Source organism: Apteryx mantelli, chromosome Z (genome assembly GCF_036417845.1).
Source record: "Apteryx mantelli isolate bAptMan1 chromosome Z, bAptMan1.hap1, whole genome shotgun sequence".
NCBI classification, from domain to species: Eukaryota; Metazoa; Chordata; class Aves; order Apterygiformes; family Apterygidae; genus Apteryx; species Apteryx mantelli.
In genome coordinates this window covers 73,741,415-73,761,931 of record NC_090020.1, presented here as the reverse complement: position 1 = coordinate 73,761,931, position 20,517 = coordinate 73,741,415, and the positions used below count along the sequence as shown (strand labels likewise).

The 20,517-nt window shown below is 34.7% G+C and overlaps 1 protein-coding gene across 1 annotated transcript in view; it reads right to left on the bottom strand.

Annotated features, from left to right (window-relative positions):
- The window catches only part of LMBRD2 (LMBR1 domain containing 2), a 32,355-nt gene that overhangs the window by 4,363 nt on the left and 7,475 nt on the right, over positions 1 to 20,517 (bottom strand). Inside the window, exons 2-18 of the mRNA XM_067315438.1 lie at positions 19,857 to 19,919; positions 18,617 to 18,846; positions 18,050 to 18,129; positions 16,685 to 16,780; positions 15,387 to 15,554; positions 14,280 to 14,490; positions 12,419 to 12,493; positions 11,942 to 12,055; positions 11,367 to 11,550; positions 10,304 to 10,485; positions 9,368 to 9,501; positions 9,055 to 9,160; positions 8,189 to 8,286; positions 6,410 to 6,513; positions 5,093 to 5,139; positions 2,907 to 3,009; positions 1,623 to 1,752 (exon numbers count right to left, since the gene is read on the bottom strand). Coding sequence (XP_067171539.1) covers positions 1,623 to 1,752; positions 2,907 to 3,009; positions 5,093 to 5,139; positions 6,410 to 6,513; positions 8,189 to 8,286; positions 9,055 to 9,160; positions 9,368 to 9,501; positions 10,304 to 10,485; positions 11,367 to 11,550; positions 11,942 to 12,055; positions 12,419 to 12,493; positions 14,280 to 14,490; positions 15,387 to 15,554; positions 16,685 to 16,780; positions 18,050 to 18,129; positions 18,617 to 18,790 — 2,006 coding nt within the window. The 5' untranslated portion in view covers positions 18,791 to 18,846; positions 19,857 to 19,919. The remainder of the gene's footprint in view (positions 1 to 1,622; positions 1,753 to 2,906; positions 3,010 to 5,092; positions 5,140 to 6,409; positions 6,514 to 8,188; positions 8,287 to 9,054; positions 9,161 to 9,367; positions 9,502 to 10,303; positions 10,486 to 11,366; positions 11,551 to 11,941; positions 12,056 to 12,418; positions 12,494 to 14,279; positions 14,491 to 15,386; positions 15,555 to 16,684; positions 16,781 to 18,049; positions 18,130 to 18,616; positions 18,847 to 19,856; positions 19,920 to 20,517) is intronic.

The following is a 20,517-nucleotide window of genomic DNA, read 5'->3' as shown; positions in this document are numbered from 1 at the left end:
TGTTTCTCATTCTACAAAGGAAAGAAGTTGAATGTTTGAACAGTAAAAACTTTTTTCTAAAAAACAACGTCCAAAAGTTGTTTGGTTGGATGATTCTACCGGGTATTCCTAGGAGAACACCAGCATCCAAAATGATCAAAACAAATGGCTGGATACTTGGTGGGAAAAAAAGAAGCCTCAAATCATTAGTCAGCTATGCTTTAAATGGATTTAAAAAGCAGAAATAAATTCCAGTATATGCAAGATGTACTTCATCTCTGCAGTAGCTAGTAAAACCCTGGACACAAAGTCAGAACCTAGCCTCTCTAGTGCTGTTACAGTTGCAGGAAAAAACTCATAGCTGTTGTTTTAACAACCAATGTTATTCCAGTTATTTTCAAGTGAGTTTGTATTTTAAGTGGAATTACTCCCGATTTATTATCCGTGTGAAATGAAATGAAGGTTTCTAGAGGAAGGCTCAACTATGCTCTGTGGCTCCAGATTTTTTTCTTAAATCAAAAGTTCAGAACATTCCACATTGCAAAGTCTGTGCGGGTGCCAGAAGACTTCAGACACTGTACTTGAAAAGGATTTGCCCCAAAAGAATTATATATGCATATTTATATTTTTGTAGACTATTATCCCAATCATACACTGTAAAAAAGTCAACACTTGTTAGAACTGCTACACTTAGTTCCTCTTTAAACTCTTGCTCTGCTTAAAGAGAATCAACTTTTGAAAGGTAGTGACATTAGATTGGACAAGACTATAGTTATTAGTATCAACTAGCATCACTGAATCAATCTGTAAAAAATGGTAATGTCATTTAACAGGATTCTTGGGACATTTTTGAACTGGAGTTTATTTGCTGAAATTACAGATATAAGTCAACTGAAACCATTTCTGGATTTTTATTGAATTTGGTATGCTAGTTCTAGCTGAAAAACAACAGAAATTATAACTCTAAGCGCTTTTAAAATGATTTATCATGAAATGGTTCTAAATTGTAACTGCCTAGATAAAATACACACCCATAAATGTATTATTTCCTTCCCAAATATGAGCAGAGCTTACCAGCTAGTAAGATACAGGACTCAGGAAATCTGATGTTGCAATAGAGCCCTGTTACAGGCACAGCTACACTGTGCAATGTGAGGACATTTTGTCCCATAGACTCAGACTTTCATTTACTTCAGTAGTTCCAGTCCCCAGGTATATTCCTGCAACTACAGGCCCATCAATACTCAGTTTTATTTCCTGCAATCTTTTATGATGGTCTTTCTGTAGGAAACTCAAGTGAGCTTTCTGAAATCTTATGAGACATTAAAGAAAACCTCATGTATGCAGGTCATTTTCCAGTTCTTTTACTTCTGCATCTCAGATTACACTAATATACTACTTGATATTCAACTCAAAACTAACTCAGACATTTCTAAAATACTGGGGGAGGGAGGGGGGAACCTCAGGTTTCAGCTGGTTTTAAAACATTTCCTATATCATCAGGGAGGGGGAAGAAAGGAGAAGAACTTGGTGAGACTCTTCACAAAACTGTAATTACTAAATCGTCCCATATAGTGGTTATAGGTCAGAAGACAGAAGATGTTAATATCCTTTAATTTTAAATAAAGCAGACGATTCCTTACCTTCCAGACTCCGATTCAAGAGGGTCATCATTAATCGAGTCTGCATTAAAATCCAAAGGTTCTGCATCCTGGAGGAGTTCTATTCTATCTCTCTCAGTCCTACCATTTGATCGGGTGTACTTTGATAGTGCTGAATAGTAAAAAGAGGGAAAGATATTTGTTTGCCTTTTAAAGTTTTGTATTTCCACACACTCTAAGACCAAAATAATATTTTTCTAGTATCTCACCCAAAGAGTAAGCCTGATTTAGAGTAGATTCAACATTAAACCATTTCTGGCTGCACGCTTTTTAAAAAAGGGCAAGTTTATGAATAAATGAAATACAGTTGTTTTGCAATTTACTCTACCACCTTCATTAGTCCAGTCCCTACAGTTTGTTGCAGTGTTGGAACACTACATATTTATGTGGTTAACATTAAAATATAACCTTAGTTAGTCTACCATTGAAAATTTAGGTTTCCAACTGGGGTAGAGGGGAAAAGTCCACCACAATTCTATATCAAAAACATGTTTGAATCTTCTGCCCACCTTGCTTTTTCTCTAGTGGTTTTTTTTTTGTTTTGTTTTGAAAGTTCTTCTCCCTTCTATTCAGTAAAATTTGTAAACAGTTTTGCAGCACTTCATTCAACCTGTCACATTGTTTATTTGTTTAGTTTCATTTCTCATTTGCTGTTAGCTTACAGGAGCACATAAGATTTATATAAAACATTCACAGAACAACAAATAAACTTTTTGGTAAGATTAGAGAGTAGGCACTAAAAAAGTTGGGCTTTTTTTTAAACACTTGACTTTATTCTTCTTTCTCAAAAGTTACATGTGTAACAGTCTAAACAGGCTAGTTTCACAGATGTTACTAGATGAACGTGTATGTGCTCATATAATAGGTTACCGGCTTCACATTTGTTGGTCAATAATCTAATTATTTTAGTCTGGAAGAGTCCTTTTGCAACCAGAAGAGAGAAATTTTAATATATAAAACCCTCAACTTCAAGATGTATCCTACATAAAGTCTCTTTGTTGATCACTGCTACTCTAATTGCAAGCGTTACATGTCCCATTGGAGGTCCCTGTAACTGAGACCAGGGAGAAGTGCTGAAGATGGGAGGAAATTCAGGACACTTTTCAGGTGGCTTTAATGGGCAAGATGGTACTGTGCCACAAAAGGGAATGTCTCAGCACACTATTCTAAGACAAACAGGAAACTATTTACTGTTACTTACACAATTAGTATCATGGAGGCAAAAATATTAAAAAAGGAAAAAAAAAACAAAACACAACAACTTACGTCTATTTGTGTTGGTGTCTGAGAAGCTGGATTCTTTTTGGTCTGTGTGGACAGCTCTGCTTCTAGTGGAATCTTCTCTGTTTCCATATCGCTCTTTCCATTCCTGGAGAAAGAAAAAAGAAAATATCAGCTGCAAGTAAAGAACGGCACAACCAGAGCATAACTTGGATCAAGAGACATTCCAGACCCACAATTTATATTTGATATGAATGACCAATTAGCTCTAAAAGCAATAGTTTGAAAATGTTACTGCTCAGTATCTTGATACACACAGAAATTTTGCTTCGTTTTTTAAACTCAAGATACGTCCCTTTACTAATCAGGTTTCGATAACTATTCTTTAGAAGAATGAGTCACATTAAACAAATTAAATCTACAGACAAGGTTGGTTCAACTGCTCCAGGCTATAGTGAGAAGACAGAGATTGCTTTTTTTTTTGTTTCTGGTTCCATCTAGCGGTAGAATGCTAAAATATCCAGATGCTGATAGCACAACAAACATTTGGACAGGTCATGTTTACTTCTGTTGTGTTTTCATTCCATCAGGTAATGTTTTAGCATTTACACTTTTTAATATGAAGTATAGTGAAGCATTAAAGAATAAAATGTCACATGCTACTTTTAGGAGACAACTTCATTTCTCAACAGAAAGTTTTCCAATGGTTCAAATAGCTTCAATATACTTCAGATTTTTATCTGGATCCCAGATCATGAACTGGTAGGAACTGGAATGCTCAAAGATACTGTTCTAATTTATGCCACAAGCTCTAACAGTTCTCAGCTGCAGAAGGATCAAGCACTGAACAATCATGACCCAGTAAAACACTCAAAAGCCCAAAATGTTTCACGAATGAATGTGCTAAATTATTTAATACAAACTCAAACAATAGGTAAAATCTGAAATTGAGGTTGCTATTGGAATTGAAATTGTTGCTTAATGTCAGATCATTTTAGTATCTACTAAATGCATCATGCATTTGCTTCTACTTGGTTTTGACAAAAGGACAAGTTCTAAAATTATGAGATTTCATCGTACTTGCTACCTTTTGGAGATCCTTCAAGATCCCTGCTCAACTTGTGTGTTTTTTCTTTTGGGGGGGGGGGGGGGAAGGGTGTCAAAAAAAGGCCTGCTCAATATTGGCAGTCATCAAGAACTCAAGGCAAGTACACTTGAGCTTTAAAAGCCCAATGGTTTTAGTTACAGTATGATCTTGCCTTTCTCCAGATAATATTCTTCTCTTCCTCCAGTTAGTTCACTTTTTGCATGCATCTGTTGGATTCATCTCTTTGATTCTAACTTTCTGTATTAAATACCCAGTGTTATAAATTAATGAAAAATTGAATGTACAGTTAACTGATTTAACCTAACATTTTGTTTGTGTCTCTAATTAATAAGCGATGGCAGTACTCCTTCTGTCTTAAATTTAATTCCTGCTTCTGAAGAAAAAATAAATCTGTGCCAATTGCTTTCCAATAAGCGGACACAGCAAAAGGGAAGTCTGGGTGGAGCATAAAGTTCCCATTCCAATGAATTTGACAATATCTCATACAAATCAAAAGTGCATCAATAGATTATAATAAAAACCTATTTTTAAATGCACTGCAACTCTGCAGTTGGTATACTTGCATGAGAAGAAGAAAACAAGGTCAGATCTAGTGATCCCAGAGGCTGCCTGACCTGACAGGAGGTGTGAACTGTTTTTTAAAAACAGGCTCCCCCTCTCAATCATTTTTTTTGATCGCTGTATAAAGTAAATACATTCTAGATACCCTACTGGTTCCTACGACATAACTTTCAGGTTGAAAAACTTTTATTCCGAGCAGAGCAGTATCAACAGAAGAGACTGAGAACAAACCATGTCAGAATATTCTGCACCCTACAGATTAGGATCCTTTCTAAAAGGGACTTAGCATAAGGAACTATGCCCATTACACCTACAGGCTTAGGTCCTTCTCACAGCACGCTGAGTAAGACGAGTATGCAAGTAGCGTGACCACAACTACTCCCTCCTCTTTTATAATTAAAAGTAAAATTATCTTTTCTTCCCCCAGCCAAGACTATTCTGCAAGACTAAACTGATTCCTTTTGTTATTTGGACACACATTTTTTTGCCAAATAGATCAGGGTGAATTAAATATCCTATCAGATATCAGAGTATATTATAATTAGCTAAAATAATTTCATACCCTTCTTCGATTTTCACCTTCTTCCTGTCTTTGCCGTTTTCTTTTCTCTAGAAATAGAAAAATATTTGTCTGTAGCTAGACACAAGGAAAAATCACTACCAACAGATAAAATGTGTGTGTGTGTGTGTGTGTGTGTGTGTGCGCGCGTGTGCGTGTATTTTATGTCTTTCATTTATTTATTTTTAAAAGTGTCATTAAAATTCAGAATTAACTAGCAAATATTCTTACTGGAAAAGGTGTTCATGCAATTAAAAAAAATCCAGAGCTGCTTGTCAATCATTACGGAGTTTTCCATTAAAATTCAGTGACTGTGGATAACACCTTGGGTCAAGGCACAACCTTTGGAAACCAGGTGGCAAAGCACACAGAAGCTTTTAGAAACAGTTGGAAACAGTATGATGTTAAGAATAAACTTGAGCATTATCAAATCAAAATCTTTTGCTTAAGTTCTGCTTGGTCTAAAAAATGACCCAAATAGTTTCTGCCAGTATCTATTCAGCTGGAAGTGTGACATCACTGTATCAAAGAAATAGCAATCTTTTGTTTAAGAGAATGAGTGACATTGCCTCTCTTCCAAAAAAGAAATAATACTAGTACAAATAAATCTAGCTGATTTTGTTCTTAATAAACTATGAAAGAAGAACAGAAGTATCAGTGTATCCAGAGATTTTAACTTCCAAATCTTTATTCAAGAACCACAACAGCTTAAAATAACTTTAAAGAATACTTTCAACAAAAGACTCCTACCACGAATCAACAAAAGAGTCTAAAAAAAAGCTCTCCAAAACAGCAGGTAATCACAGCCCCGCAGGACTACATGCTTTCTGTGATAATGCACTGCAGTTAGCTGAAACTGCAAAAAGAACTAAAGGTGATGACGGAATTTGGAAGGGACAACTGAATGAACATTCCTACGCCAACAAACAGTAAAATGAGGAGGTTAATGATAAAAACACCAGAGGTGCTAATTATCCTTTATGTCAGATTACACAGGATTTTAGCGCCATTAGATTAGGTCAGCATTAGATCAGGACTGACTTCAGAGGAGCACCACCTAACTGAATCATAAAACAAGGCTCATCCAGCATCTAAAATTTAGATACTGGAAGAAAAGTTTGCATTTTATTTTGGATGTCAATAAAGTCCAATACAGTTTATACAGTATAGCAACCACAAAACTGTAAGTCTATTGACTCACTGGTTTTCAAAATACTTACAAACTATTAAGTTATATGCTTTTTTGCAACATTTTAGACACCTTTAATGCAACAATGTATTATTTTTTGTAGGCAGACTAGGATAGAGGGTCTAATTTACCTCTTCTGATTAGTTCTTTTCCTTCATCAATCAAATCAGACGTCATTTCGCTGTCACCCATGAACTGCTGGAATCCCAGAAGATTCAAACAACGAGTTCCTAAACTGGTGAAAGCAGAAGAATAAGCAAATTCCTTTGTTAATCTACAATGAATAGTTTGGATATATTATATTATAATGCAAGATGTAAAACAAATTATTCAGAAATCATGGTCAAATCAAAGAAACAAGCAACAGAGAAGAAAAGACAGATTATTATACTTACTGAGAAATCAAAAATTTCAGAACAGTGACAGGTTCTTAAATCCAGATGAAAGTAATGCAATATTCCTACTCAGGGAGAGGAGAATGCTAATAGTTTGAAAGCAGTGCAAATGATTTAAAATAAGACAACTGCTTGCAATTTTCTCAGATACAATTTATACCTATGTTAGCTCACTGACTCTTCTCTGCCAGAGCAAAATTACCATAAAGATTCCACCTATTTTGATTTCTGCATTTCCTGAAACCACAATAATATAGGAAGCTACTTTTACCTCAGTTTTCATTCAGGAGGAATATCTGGCATACTCTTAAGCTTTCAACTTCCCACCAGAGAATGCAACCATTGTTTTTATTGTTGTTGTTTTCCTCTCTCCAAACTGGAACATCTATATCATTTTAAAACTTGGCTTTGTCATATTTATGCTGAGAAGTGCATTCCTGTACTATCTGAACTTTAAGACTGCTGGATTTAATAAGGGAGACAGCCTTCCTCAATAGATTTTCATTAAACATTTAGTTCTGTATACATTTGAATTTTTAGAAGGAATTAGAATTTAAGCAAAGTAACTTCTTTTCCTTCATTTTCTTTCCTTCCTTTTCACCATGATATTCAACACCCATGATCATCATGAACAAGAAGTCATACAGACCATGTTCTTGTCACCGACTTTCCTGTTTGCTTTTTGGGTGTGTTTTTTTTAATTTTTTTCTTCCCACCACTGTATGTCATCTAATCTGAAGCTAGACAGGGAAAAGCTGGGACTGGATCCTTACATTATTACCTGTGGATGTGCATAGGATATTAATAGACACTCAAGGCATTGAACTACATTCTACATAACTCAAAGATACATTGCCCTTGACTGAATGGCAATGCAAGTTTGAAGGAGCAAACACAAATGCAGCCAAATAGGGTCTGACCAAAGATATTTAATCTCTTACAGTGGTCAAAAGCAGGTATTTTGAAAGAATACAAGGACAAAGCAAACATATCATGGTATTTTCCTCAAATACCCTTCCAGTATCCAACAATCTCTGGCTCAGGAAAACAGTATTCAATGATTTAAACCACTCTGCTTTTCAAATGAAATCTGGTAACTGATCAGATATTTGTTACAAGTCTGTTAGAGAGTTCATTACCTAAAGTTTCTTCTCATGTTTCTTAGTTTATTAGAAAACCTTATTGAAAATGCAGCCTCCTCATGTTAAGTTTAAACTGAACTAGCAGAATCTAAATGTCTGTAGGCTCCAAAGTTTGAACAGTACAGACCCCAAAACCAAGAATGAAGTTTAATGGGAAAAAAAATAAAATAAATCTCAGTTAGGAATTAATACAAAGCATACTTTTAAAATGTACACATTCCATAAAGAAAATAATGATCTACGGTTCTATTTTTGGCATTTTTATTAGTATGTCACAATTCAACTGCTGGAAGAGCAATCTCATCTTAATCACTGAAATTCATGTTATTAATGCAAACAAATGCAGAGGATCACAGTCTTGCAAATTACTTACCTGAAGTATGTGGCAATACAGAGAATGACAACAAGCATCGGGTAATATATATAGAATCCATCTGCAATGAAGGACAGCACTCTCATAGATCCCATTATCTAAAAAAAATAAATAAATAAAAAAAATCCATTAGTACAAGAGTAAATTCTACATACTCTAGATATATCCAGAAAGACTGTGCCATCTTGCTTTTTTCACAAATACACATTCCTTTATAGTTTCTGAAACACAAGTAATAATTATTTAAAGTATTACTACTACAGATCTATTTTAGGCAGTTGACCTGGAATGCCCAGCTATAAAACAAAAGTCCTCTAGCTGGGTGTTCACTCTGAGGTTTCTAAGATATTAGATCTTTTTGCCTCACCTGATACAGAATCAGTTCAAAATTGGTGGATGATTTCACCTGCTGTAAAAGGAATCTCTGGACTAAGAATTTTCTAGTAACAAAGGGAGAGATGGCTGACTCCGCTGCAGAAGTTACTTGTTCAGTTAAAATCAATCTCATAGTTTTCAGTGGCAAATTAGGTTTGCTCCCAATCCATAAAGACACTTCATACACTAAAGCTATTAGAAGCTAAAGCTACCAGGAAGAGAAGAACAGCTTGCACTCTTCAGCATAACACTGTACTTTCTTAGCATAAACAGACCAAAACAGAAAAATGGAGTTATTGACAAGTACTGTGGGCAGCAATCAGTATCTAACTCCTGGTCTATAAGGGTTCTACCCTATTTAATATTAGTGAACCTCTGGGCAGGGTGGGGAGAAGGATCTGAATCTTAATAAATCTTAACAAATGTCTCAAAATATTTTTCCTCTTCTCTAAATCACGCAGAGGCCTCAAAACCACTTTTTCTATACTTACTGATGTGTAAGCAGTTGGCTGAGTGTTTTTATGAGAGATTGTTGCATCCATATGGGTCAAGCCCAAAAAATTCAAGCATAATGGTGGAGTAAGACGGCAAAATAACCTGTATAAATGTAAGACGAAAGAATGTTTAAAAACAATTTCTCACATTAAAAATATTAATAAATGGTAACTAGATACAACCTGGATTAATGATGAAAAGTTTAATGGGATTTATACCCATATGATCATAAATGAAAGGACATTAAAGTTTAATGGATATTTTTAATTATTTGACAGAAAACCTGCAAAACATATACTAGGTACTCACATTCCACTGAAAAGGAGACTATATGCATCCGTCTGATGATGCGAAGCTAAGTAATAATAGTTAAATACACGAATCCTGAAGACAGTAGAGTAAACACAGATACTTAGGAAAAAGATGGTGAGAAAACAGGCCATCTGGGGGGGGGAAAAAAAAAGGCATCTGAATTTAGAACTCTACTCAAGGTTTTAACATTTATAGCCTATGCTTGCAACAGGTTGACTGCATGGTACAATTTTTCATTCTGAGATGGAACAATAATACGAGCTATAAGAAGAGGTTCAGGATTTTTTTTTACTAGTTTAATTTGAAAGCAATATTTGTAACATCCTGCACTTCATGTAGGTGAAAACAACTTACTGTAGGAACACGTATGCTATTGCTTTCTGTTATGTAAATTAAATTAATATAATTGCCTTGGTAATTACTATGATTGATTTGAAATTTTCTTCCCATTATAAGCAGTAAAACAAGTCTTTTAAATTCAACATATTTTGTTAGTGTACTGGAATTTTTCAGCTCAGCTCCTTTCCTGATAAATTTGAGCACTCTTATGCTAACCACACCTCCCAGGGCTGAATTTTCAGTCAGTAGCAAATTAATAGTTAGGAGAGAGAGGCTGCATACACGGTCGATTAAAGAGAGATCATACACAAAGTGTAAACGTCTAAGTTCCAAGCTACTATTTCACAAATTATTCCACATATGTACTACTCAGCTCAAGTGGGATACACTGTCATGCAGTAATGGAGAAGTGCAAGACGCTGAAAAAGGGGGACCTTCTCTGCAGGAGCCAAATTTGGTGTTATGTATTTTAGAGACTTTCTGAAAGTTGACAGCTTATTTACAGAGACTTATTTTAAAATCAGCATAGTCTACTATTATTGTAATAACAATCTAACTATAAAGATTTTTGCTGAGTGATTATCTCAAACTTACCTCTATGTATATATAATTGTATGTCTTTTCTGCCAGCTGTATGAAAACTGCAAATAGGGATAAAACGGGTTTTGTGCTGAAAAACGTGCACTCCGACCACACAACAATTACAGAGAACGTGGCCAACACAATTGCAAGAGCCCTGTAAAACCATGGTCGTAGAAGACATTCCCAGTACCACTCTAGAGAGAAAAGAAAAAAAAAACAAAAACAAATAAAAGAGAGACACACACACATATATCCCAAATTGGTTAATGTGAATTACACAACCAGAAATGGAACTGCCTCACCAAACTGTTATAAACTTCTCACACTTGTCCTTAAAATTAAGGCTGGAATCTGTAGTGCCATTCACTCAAATTCAGTGCTTTCCCGATGCCTAGAGATCTGGCTCAGCCCTAAGGAACCAGCTGGAGAACTGGGGAAAAAGAGGGTGGGATTTGGGAGGCAAGTTTTGCAAAAGGATTTGGCAGGGAGGGTGGGGAATAGAATTCTTCATTTTGGGCCCAGTTACTATGGGTGGCCCACTTTTTATATATTGGTTCCTCTGTTACACTCTAGGAGACAAAGTTTAGGGTATAAAACAATATTGACGTAACCTAGCAATAACTCATTGCTAGTATACAACAAATTAGAAACTAAAACAGAACAAGGAGAAGACACCTTCTAAGAAGATACACAAGGAACCTCCAAATATTTGGTATAGGACAGACAAGAGTCCTTTCCCCCCTTTTTAGCAGAAGGGCTCAACAGGGTCCCAAAAAGTAGAAGGTAACCATGATTCCCCCAGCCTAAAGTTTCTATTTTTCTTTCTTCTTTTAAAGCTTCTAAGTTTTCTATTTTTATTACAACATGTAACTGTTACTAAGTTTGTAGAAAATTTAAGCTTATGGTCAAAATCATGAATCAACAGCTGATGGCTATTCCATCACATAAACACATGAAGATGTACATTTGCTTCCCCCTATTATAATTGAGCTGTTTACATAAAACAATCTCATTTTCTTATAGAAAGGTACCAGTTACTCCTTTACATATTCAAAATCTGCATGATAGCACTTACCAACAGTTGGTGTGTAGAAATACTGAAAAATTTTATTTTCCGATTCCTGGGATTGAAAAGTATGAACAAACTGGTGACTTGCACTGGTTTCATTTTTTGCTACATCTTCCAGGTAAAAGGCTTGTTCTAAAAGAATTTGCCACTGGACCTGTGTACGACGATGTCTCTGTACTGAATAAATTACCTATAGTAAATAAATTCCAAGAAATTGCAGTTATAACATCCTTGTTCCGAGAAAGCCTTGTAAAATCCCTTGAAAATTTCTACATTACAGAACTGCAAAGATTAATTCTGTAAACTCACGAGAACAGATAGTTAATTCTCTTAAAAGAGATATCACAAGAGGACTACAAGATTCTTGAGTTTTAAACTGCTCTCATCATTTATCCGGAGGTCAGTTGGGATACTAAACTTCTATGTTTTCTCTCACTGCAAAAAGTTTCCAGAAGTAGCAATCCCCAAACCCACTATACTAAGTCAGTCAGGCATCAAAATGCATTTAAATTTTTAGTTTGACTGTCATTTATTCTCATTACATTAGCATAAATGGGGCATTATCTCATTTATCAATATACCTGCTTGTGAAGTTTGACCAAACTTTTTTCACTTGGATAACTGTTCTGTCTTTCATCAAAATCTTCATAATCATCCATGTTCCTACCCATTCTTTCCTGGTACTCTGTAGGACACTGGAAAGAAAAGGAAAATTGACTGGAATATGAAGAAGCAGTTGTGAGTGCTCTTTGTTACTATTTTTAAATATTTTGGACATTTCATGCAAGTTAAACACTCACTCTAAATATGGATTTTCCTTTTTGATACCAGTATTTGTCTTCCACTAGTAGAAGAAAAATCCATATTTTCCTGTTCCAGAATGATCAACTTCTGTTTCTCAAATACTACATAGCTCAGAATACAGTAAGCAGATAAACACGTACACTGTAAGAAAGTACTGCATAAAGAATTTCAACTCAAATGTGGTCAGCGGAAGTTACAAGATGCCAATTAGATATTTTAAGTTAAGAAAAAGATGAAGATGAAGAATTAGTTACCTTTTTCAATATCGTATCAACACATTTTCTCAAAGGGTGATTATACTTGATACTCTCATTTACTTTACGGACCTCCTGTTCACCAAAAAAATAAAAAAGAAAAAGTTGCTTCACTATGTTAAATAGATAAAAAATTTTATAAGAGTTCCATCTTTGTGAATTTAAGCAATAAAGATCAGAGACTAAAACCAGCAGAAATTCCTAAAAGCCACAGCTTTTCCTAGACATCTAACAAGAAAATTGAAGGAGTAATTACAAAGAAGATATGTATTTAAAAAAAACCTATGATGTCAGTGTGCAAACATTACTTTGTGAATGTGTGGAGGATTGTTTTCTATACAAGAATGTTGAAATGGAAAATACTTTGTTTTAGTTGTAGGTAAAGAGGAGGAGTTTCTTTCTTACCTGGTTTAGTTTAACATTTATTACTTCAAGCAGCTTGATGAATATCTTATTACCCTGCTTAATTTTATATCTTACATCTTATCTCTTGCTTATCTCCAGATAGCTCACTTCTGAGACTGTTTAGCATGCATCAGTAATAAACAGATGCTACCTAATGGCTAGACAAGTTTTGTCAAAACTAGTTCTAACAGCTTATCAGTCTTAGTGAGAATTAGATTTTGTTCTTCATCCTATTGGCAATGTACAGATAACCAACCTTTGGATGAAATTAAGTACTCGTGTCCAATTTCTTACCAACTGCATTTAAAAAAAAAATGCACATAAATTGTAGAGATTAGGCAGACAGAACTGGAAGAATTTATTTATTCTCAAAGGGAGATTATATGAATATAGACGGTCCTTCAACTTACAAAAGGCTGTTCTAAAAGATGAATGTTAATAACTAAATTTTCTCTGATTCCCTCTGAATCTCCCGAGGAAATGATCACAGAAAATATGCTTAGTCTGCTGCAAAGAAGTTTTTCATTATGGGAAAAAAAAACAAACAAACTAGCAAGAGTGTCTGTTAGGGTCAGTCCTAACATATTCAATCCTGTCAAGTAGAGTGCCGGCCTAAGAAATGTTGTGAAGCTTTCTCTAGTACTACTTTTCTACAGTTTTATGAATTTCCCTCCGAGAAAGGAGAGAAAATGGAAGCCTCACTTAAAGGGGGTGAGAGCTAAAGGTCTGTGATTTATTTACTGCAGCAGAAATTTATAATATTTACAATGAAATTCTCAGAGTCAGCACTGGCATTTTTAAGAATTTTTAAATACTTTCAGGAGCATCAATGTTCCTATGAAAGTAAAAAAAATGGTATCCTGGTGGGGGAGGGGAGGCCAAGATTTATGCAATATAGTGCAATTGGCTTTAGAATCAAAAAAAAATTTTTTTGAAAAAAATAAAACAGTAGTGCCTCTCAACAGCAACTCTCTGAAAAAACAACAATCCATTCTGTTCTCAAAAGGCACACAGTGCAGTCCTGCCAATCCAGCTTGGAAGCTCTTCTTAAGATTCCAGAAATATAGCGGAAGCAGAGTACAAAAGACGATGTGCACAGTTTGCACGAACACTAGCAAAGTATCTGTATGCTGTATTACCAAGTATCACTGTGGAATGTTATTATTGACCAATATTGCTCCAAAGGGCTCAGTATAAGAAAAAAAACGAGGGCTGTTGAGCTGCCATGACATATAAATTCTTCAGGTCAAGCAATATTTCTCTTTTGAATTTTATGTAGGAGCTAGCGTCATTAAGCGACATACTATGATGATACTTTCAAATTACAGGTACTTCACAGTAAGTTCATGCTACTTAAGTTTTCTTGACACAAATGCCCCCCACCACCAGGAAATTCAGATATGACTAATGGCAGCCTCCACTTTTCACTATTTCATAGTGAAAGCTAGTTACCTACCTCCATAATATCCTCTAAATTCTCTTCTGCATCTGCTTTTTCAGTCATCAGTTTGGCAGCTTTGAAATAGGTCTTCATGAGAAGATAACCCCGTTTGGCCCCATTCCAGTGAGAACGGGGAATTTCCACCAAACCATAACCCAAAAGCAACACGAGAAGAAAGAGACCCCAGGTGTTTGCGGCTGCTATCCCAATAGTCTGAAGTTGGTTCCTAAAAATACATAAATAAATAAATAAACAAACACCCTATACACACACACACACACACACACCTGGAAAGCAACCTTGAAATAACTGTGCACCAAAAAGGTGTGCAAATGCACAGGAACAAGCTTAGTATCATCTGTAATTCTGCTTGTTCAGGAACAATCTAATACTTTGCCACATTTAAAGCTGCTATGATTTTTCCAAGTCTCCCATGCTTCTGAAAGAGGCACAAGGTTCTTCTGCCTAGAGTGCCCTTGCTGGAAGGAAACAAAAAGGCTTGTTCTCAAAGCAATCTGTTGCTTTAGGAAACAACATGAACTTAGCAAACTTACTGAAACAAAGCATCCCTACAAGAAACAGCCTCTTTCAGAACCCAAGATTTGTGTTCAGCAGCAGAAGCTGAAAGCAACAAAGCAGTAAACAGTAGTGTTTACTACTGTATATAGCATGGAAGACTAATAGCAATGTTACAAATACCAATCATTTGGACTTACCTTAATGCCTTTAAATAGAATCTATATTAGACACACAGGAAGTACTGACAGACACTTTTTGAAAGGTGTCATTTTCAAAGCACTGAAAAAGTTTTAGCACTAGCTTTGCAAATGCATTTGTAGGGAGAAGAAAAACCACTACAAATATAAAGGATCCCTCAATCCTACATATCAAAATCAGAAAACCTAAAGAAAAAAAAAATTTTAAAACAGTCAAAAAATCCCTGTCTATAAAAAAGAAACAAATTCTCAAAGTGCCTAGCAAAACAAACAAACAAACAAAAAAAACCCAAAAAAACCCAATCCTAAAATTAAGTTTTTAAAAAAGACAATTTCATCTACAGAAGATATATCTGTGATATTTTTTTTAAAGATTTCATCTAAGCACATACAACACTGTTCTTACCATTGCAAATTGAAATTTGGGTTTACAGCCACATATATTAAAAATGCTCCAAAAATCAGCAAGTAAGTGCCATAATAGATTGCATTCTCGATCAATGCAGTCTTAATCTTCCCAGTAATGGAGAACCCTCCTGATCTAGCATACGATTGCATGAAGGGTAATAGAATCCTAGGAAAAAAAGCAAAAAAAAAACAACATAAATCAGCCAGACAAAAAGAAAAGTGTATCAGTGACAAGATATCAAGACAGGGCCTTTAAGTTAAAAACTCCCATGCTTCTATAGTAAAATGTGTTAGTTATCCTATGTTTTTATTCTAGATACATTGGTCTGATGGCGAACCTTAAACAAATTGTAGATAAAAACAAGACAGTTAGCTTTACCATAAAAAACCTCTTTTAACAAAAGCTGATCTTCCTAACTGAGCTACAAAGTTGATAATTGGATGATAAGCTAATTAGAAACCATACACTGATCTAAACCAAAAGCACTGACATTGTTTGCTGGAGCAAGTCTACAGATCCTCTAGATATATTTGAGATACTTTAGCAAAATAATGGTCATTCACAGAACTGCATTTTATGCACGTACAGATTAAGAAAAAAAAACACCCTGTCGATGACAGTACTGCTAGAGAGAGAGATTTTATATATTTTAATCTTTAGCAACATAATTTTTATATTAACATGGTCAAGAGCAAAGTCAGAATAAAGAACATGAAGTTTGGAATGGAAAAAAACAAACAAACAAACTTCAGAACAGTTAGAAGTTATCTTCTGCATAGAAGTCCTGGGGAAAAATATGCTTTCGTAAAGCTATATTCAATAAAACCAAATAATTTACAGTGTAACTCAGAAATTACCCAACTTATTCATGTTATTATTTTGACATCCTGTTGCCTAAGGGGAAAAAAAAAAAAATCTTTTCAGACCACCTCCCCATAAAAAACTTTAAGTGCAAACTGGCCAGTTTCAACCACAAAAGTAAAGTGGGGTAAACAGTTTTCATTTGAACAGGTGCAGAAGAAATGCAGGGTCAAGTTAATACACTAATTATTAGAAAACTTTCTTCACTAACAAATAATATATGTTATATAATATATTTTTATATATAATATAATATTATATTATACATATAATATTATATAATTATATAATAATAGTTAGGTATCTACTACTACTAATATTATATATTAGATAGCTTTGTGGAATAGTGTTATATAATATTAAGGAGTACAGTGAGACTGTTAAGATGTTAGAACTGTATCATGGTCTTTGTTACGTTCCTTTGCCTTACTTACCATGTTAAAAACTGTGATGTCCAATACACAACACGCCAGAAAATTGGCATAATTCCATTAGGAATATAGCTCCATGGTTTGAAACATTTTTGCTTGCTGTAGTAATGTAAGATAACTTAATGTTAGTTGTAGGGTCAAGAGTACAGGAAGTTTTTTTCTATAAATTCCCCTATCCAGAAAAGGCTTAGACTATGGCTAGCACATAATACACACAGAGTCAGTAGTCAACCACCACAAATACATCTCAGAAGAGAATAAACTGAATCACCATTAAAAGTATTTACCTTTCTTCTTGAAAGTTTGAAAACTTTCAAACAAAGTTTTAAGATCTGAGCTGCAGCAACACAGCACCTACTCAATTATTACTTAAATTGATCTTTCTATTTGGCCTACTTGAGTGTTATACTGCAGTATATCACTTACCAGGATCTTCTAGAACTATAGGTTAATTACAACACTATTAAATAGTTTCCAAATCATGTATTTTTGTAATTATGTTTAATTAACACACACTGAGTGGTCTTAAAGAAAGGCTAAATGTTTATTCAGCAAGCCTGGCCTTTCCCAGATTTTCCATGAATAAACATCTGAATATCCTCCACTTCGGGGTAATGAAACCTGGCAATACTTTGTGCACATGTTATCAGCTGACATCTTAAATGCTCTAATCATTCTGCAGATACCTAACTACATTGCACATATCTACAAGACGCAGAAATAGCAAATGGAGGCTAAACAGTGAACAGCCACAGGAAGAGCCCCCACTTGCCTTACATTCCCCTAAATTTGGGGATTATTTCCTTGCTGCCAGAAAACAATTAGCAGCCATTGTTATTTTCGCAGAATGCTGTTCAGATAATGGTAATTATTTTATATATGCAATTATAATAAGCAATAATATATGCTGCTTGCATTTAAGACAAGCCTACTGATCTCATTCATAAGGTATAAAATCAGATTTTCAGATCTAAGGCTTTTAAGAATGTGGAGGACAAGCATTTTAAGATTGTGGACAAGCATTCACAGAAGTGTCTCCTCAAGGATAATCAAGTTTGTTCAAAAAGCTTAGTACTATTGCTTTAACAACAAAATAGAAAGAAGAAATTTAGTAGAAAATTGAAAAAAAAGGTCAGCGCATTTAGAAAATCAATTAAAACTAGCATTATTAAGTATAAATGCCTAGCAATAGACACAGATGCATTTTTCTTCACCTTCTCTTCCCCTACCCCATCTTCAATGTCACACCACACAGATAACACTTGTTTATTGGTCTTAAAAACACAGTACCCTTCCATCATTTAAAAAAATAAAGTTATAAAATACTTCTTTAAAAACAGTCTAATGAAGAAGACATACAGCTCGTACCTTGGAGCAAGAGTAACGTAAGAGCCATTACTTTCTGAAGGGCTGGAGTTAACAGCAAGTTTGCAGCGATTATATATAGTCTATAAGACAAGTAATTTTACATCAATGACTAGAACAAGGCATAATATTTATTTTAAAAAAGTTACATTTTTGAAGACATTTCTTGCACTCCGGTTTTACACTTGAGAGTAATTAACAAAAAGCAAACCCTCCAATAAACATACATTCTGCAGGGCCAGTAACAGGAAAACCAAAAGTCTTTTTACGTTCTTCAAATTAAAAAATATATACTATAAACAAACGAATAATGAAATTTTAAAACAAACTTTAGTTTACATGTCTGATGGGAGCATCAACAAAAATAAGAAAATCAGTTGTAAACAGAGAAACTTTCAAGCTAAAAGCAATAACAGTATTTAGTTTATTTTAACAGTATACATTTGAAAATTCTATTTTTGTTTAAAATTTCTATTTTTAAGGTATTTTGTCTTCTGAAATTGTGAATTAAGAAATATATCACATACATATTTTATTTAACTAAGTAGAATAATCTTAGAAGTTTCTCACCGTGCTGACATCCAGAGGCAGTATAAACACAATAAGAAAGCAGAGATACCAGGCCAACAAAGTTGCTACGATCACCAGCCTATGCTGTTTCTTAAAGTCTCCATATCGATGAAGTAGGAATAAAGCCAGGAAAAAGACAAATACTATCTCAAGGCCCAAAGCTGCACCACTCATTATTGAACGTTCACTCCAGCCACACAGCGCAGCTCAGTTAAGAAAGCGAATTAGATCTGTAAGACAAGAAGACATTTCACTACATTAAAACCTCTGGAAGATACTCATGCAGAAAGCAGAGCTGTGTAACAGACATTCACTGAAAACACTAATAGCTTTTTCTGGTTCACATGACAAGAACTCAGATCAGATGAAGCATGAGATTTTCAGCAAGGTGCCTCTGCAGAAATCACAATATCCTGTCATTTCAATTTTGTCATTTTAGCAACATACTATGACAACTCCTCTTAATCTTCTTGATATATTACAGATCCAGAAGTCAAATCTCTGTCACTGAATAAGACTATAATAACTTTTAAGACTTGTATAAATTTCAAAAGAAACTCCACTCTGATCCTTTTTTATTCTAGAAGAAATCAATTTATTTGGAAAAGGACAGATGAAAGGTTTAAGATAAAATGTGTTTCCAAAAAGCTACTGAGAAAAAAAATTTAAATGGACAGTTTCTCAACTATGCATTTAAATCCTCTACTCACAATTAACAGAGTATAAAAACAGGGTAAGTATGTTAGTCTACTGGTGATGTACCTTTTTTTAAGGTTTGAAATTTCATGTAATAAGAGGCAACATGCTAATTAATTCGTCTTCCTACCCCACTTCTGCTCTTCTTCAGAGAAATAGAGGTCTCCATTCATTCATTCGTTATTAGTACTGTTGTGATATATTTGTGCTTTGCTCACCCTTTGGATTTATTGACTCTACGTTACAGGCAGGGCTGTTAAGAATGCCTAGAACTTCAAACAGGCCTGCTATTATGCAAAGGGCCAGTTAGCTGCACAAAACCCAGTTTACACGGAATCAGACAGGACCAAATTAGAGGCTGAATCCAATAGCCACAAAAGTCAAGAAGATGGCTTCTGTTGATCACCAACAACTGATTTGACCCTGAAAACACTTGGCAGACAGCATAAAGACTCAACCAGTTGTTAGCTTCTTTGTTTCTGACACACACAGATTACCCAGCACACACAAACAGTTAGAACCACCTCTTTAATCTCTGCCATACCTCTTGGCCATGGAATGTTCCTGCAAAAATAAGCCACTTGCGGCAGATCTCCACTGCTTTCCTCTAAAAAGGAAACAAAAAAAAATTACTCACAATATTTAATCATAACAAAAAATACAAATTTAGGTAATTATTATCTATAAAATATTTCTAGAAAATTAATTGCTAAAGGCTTTTCATTCTAAAAAATTCCAAAACATCAAGTATGCCAAGTCTATAAGCCTGGTAAGACAAATAAGCTCACAGAATTGGTCCATATTGTGCTGTAAGGATCATTCCCTAAGATAAAATGGTTTACAGCTCGTATCCAGATAAAAATGCTGGGACGGCTGAAGAATTATCACATTTTATTTCTAGAAAAAGTAACTGATGGCAATAAGTAACCAAAAAAGCATTCACAAACCTAGCATGATCCATTAGAGAAAACTTCACCGACTTGTTATATGCTTAGTTATAAGGTTTCTGACGTTTTTAAACATACGTCATTTTAACCTACCACTTCATATGTTTTTTCTCCACACGGTTTGTTTATTTCTCTGCTCAGACAGACTAGATTCTCCATTAAGGTTGCTGTTTTAGCTGGTTTGATGCAACTGAAATAGTTTTTGCTATGGCTTCCCCACTTGCATTTTTAATGCATTCACTTTTCACTAGAAATTCA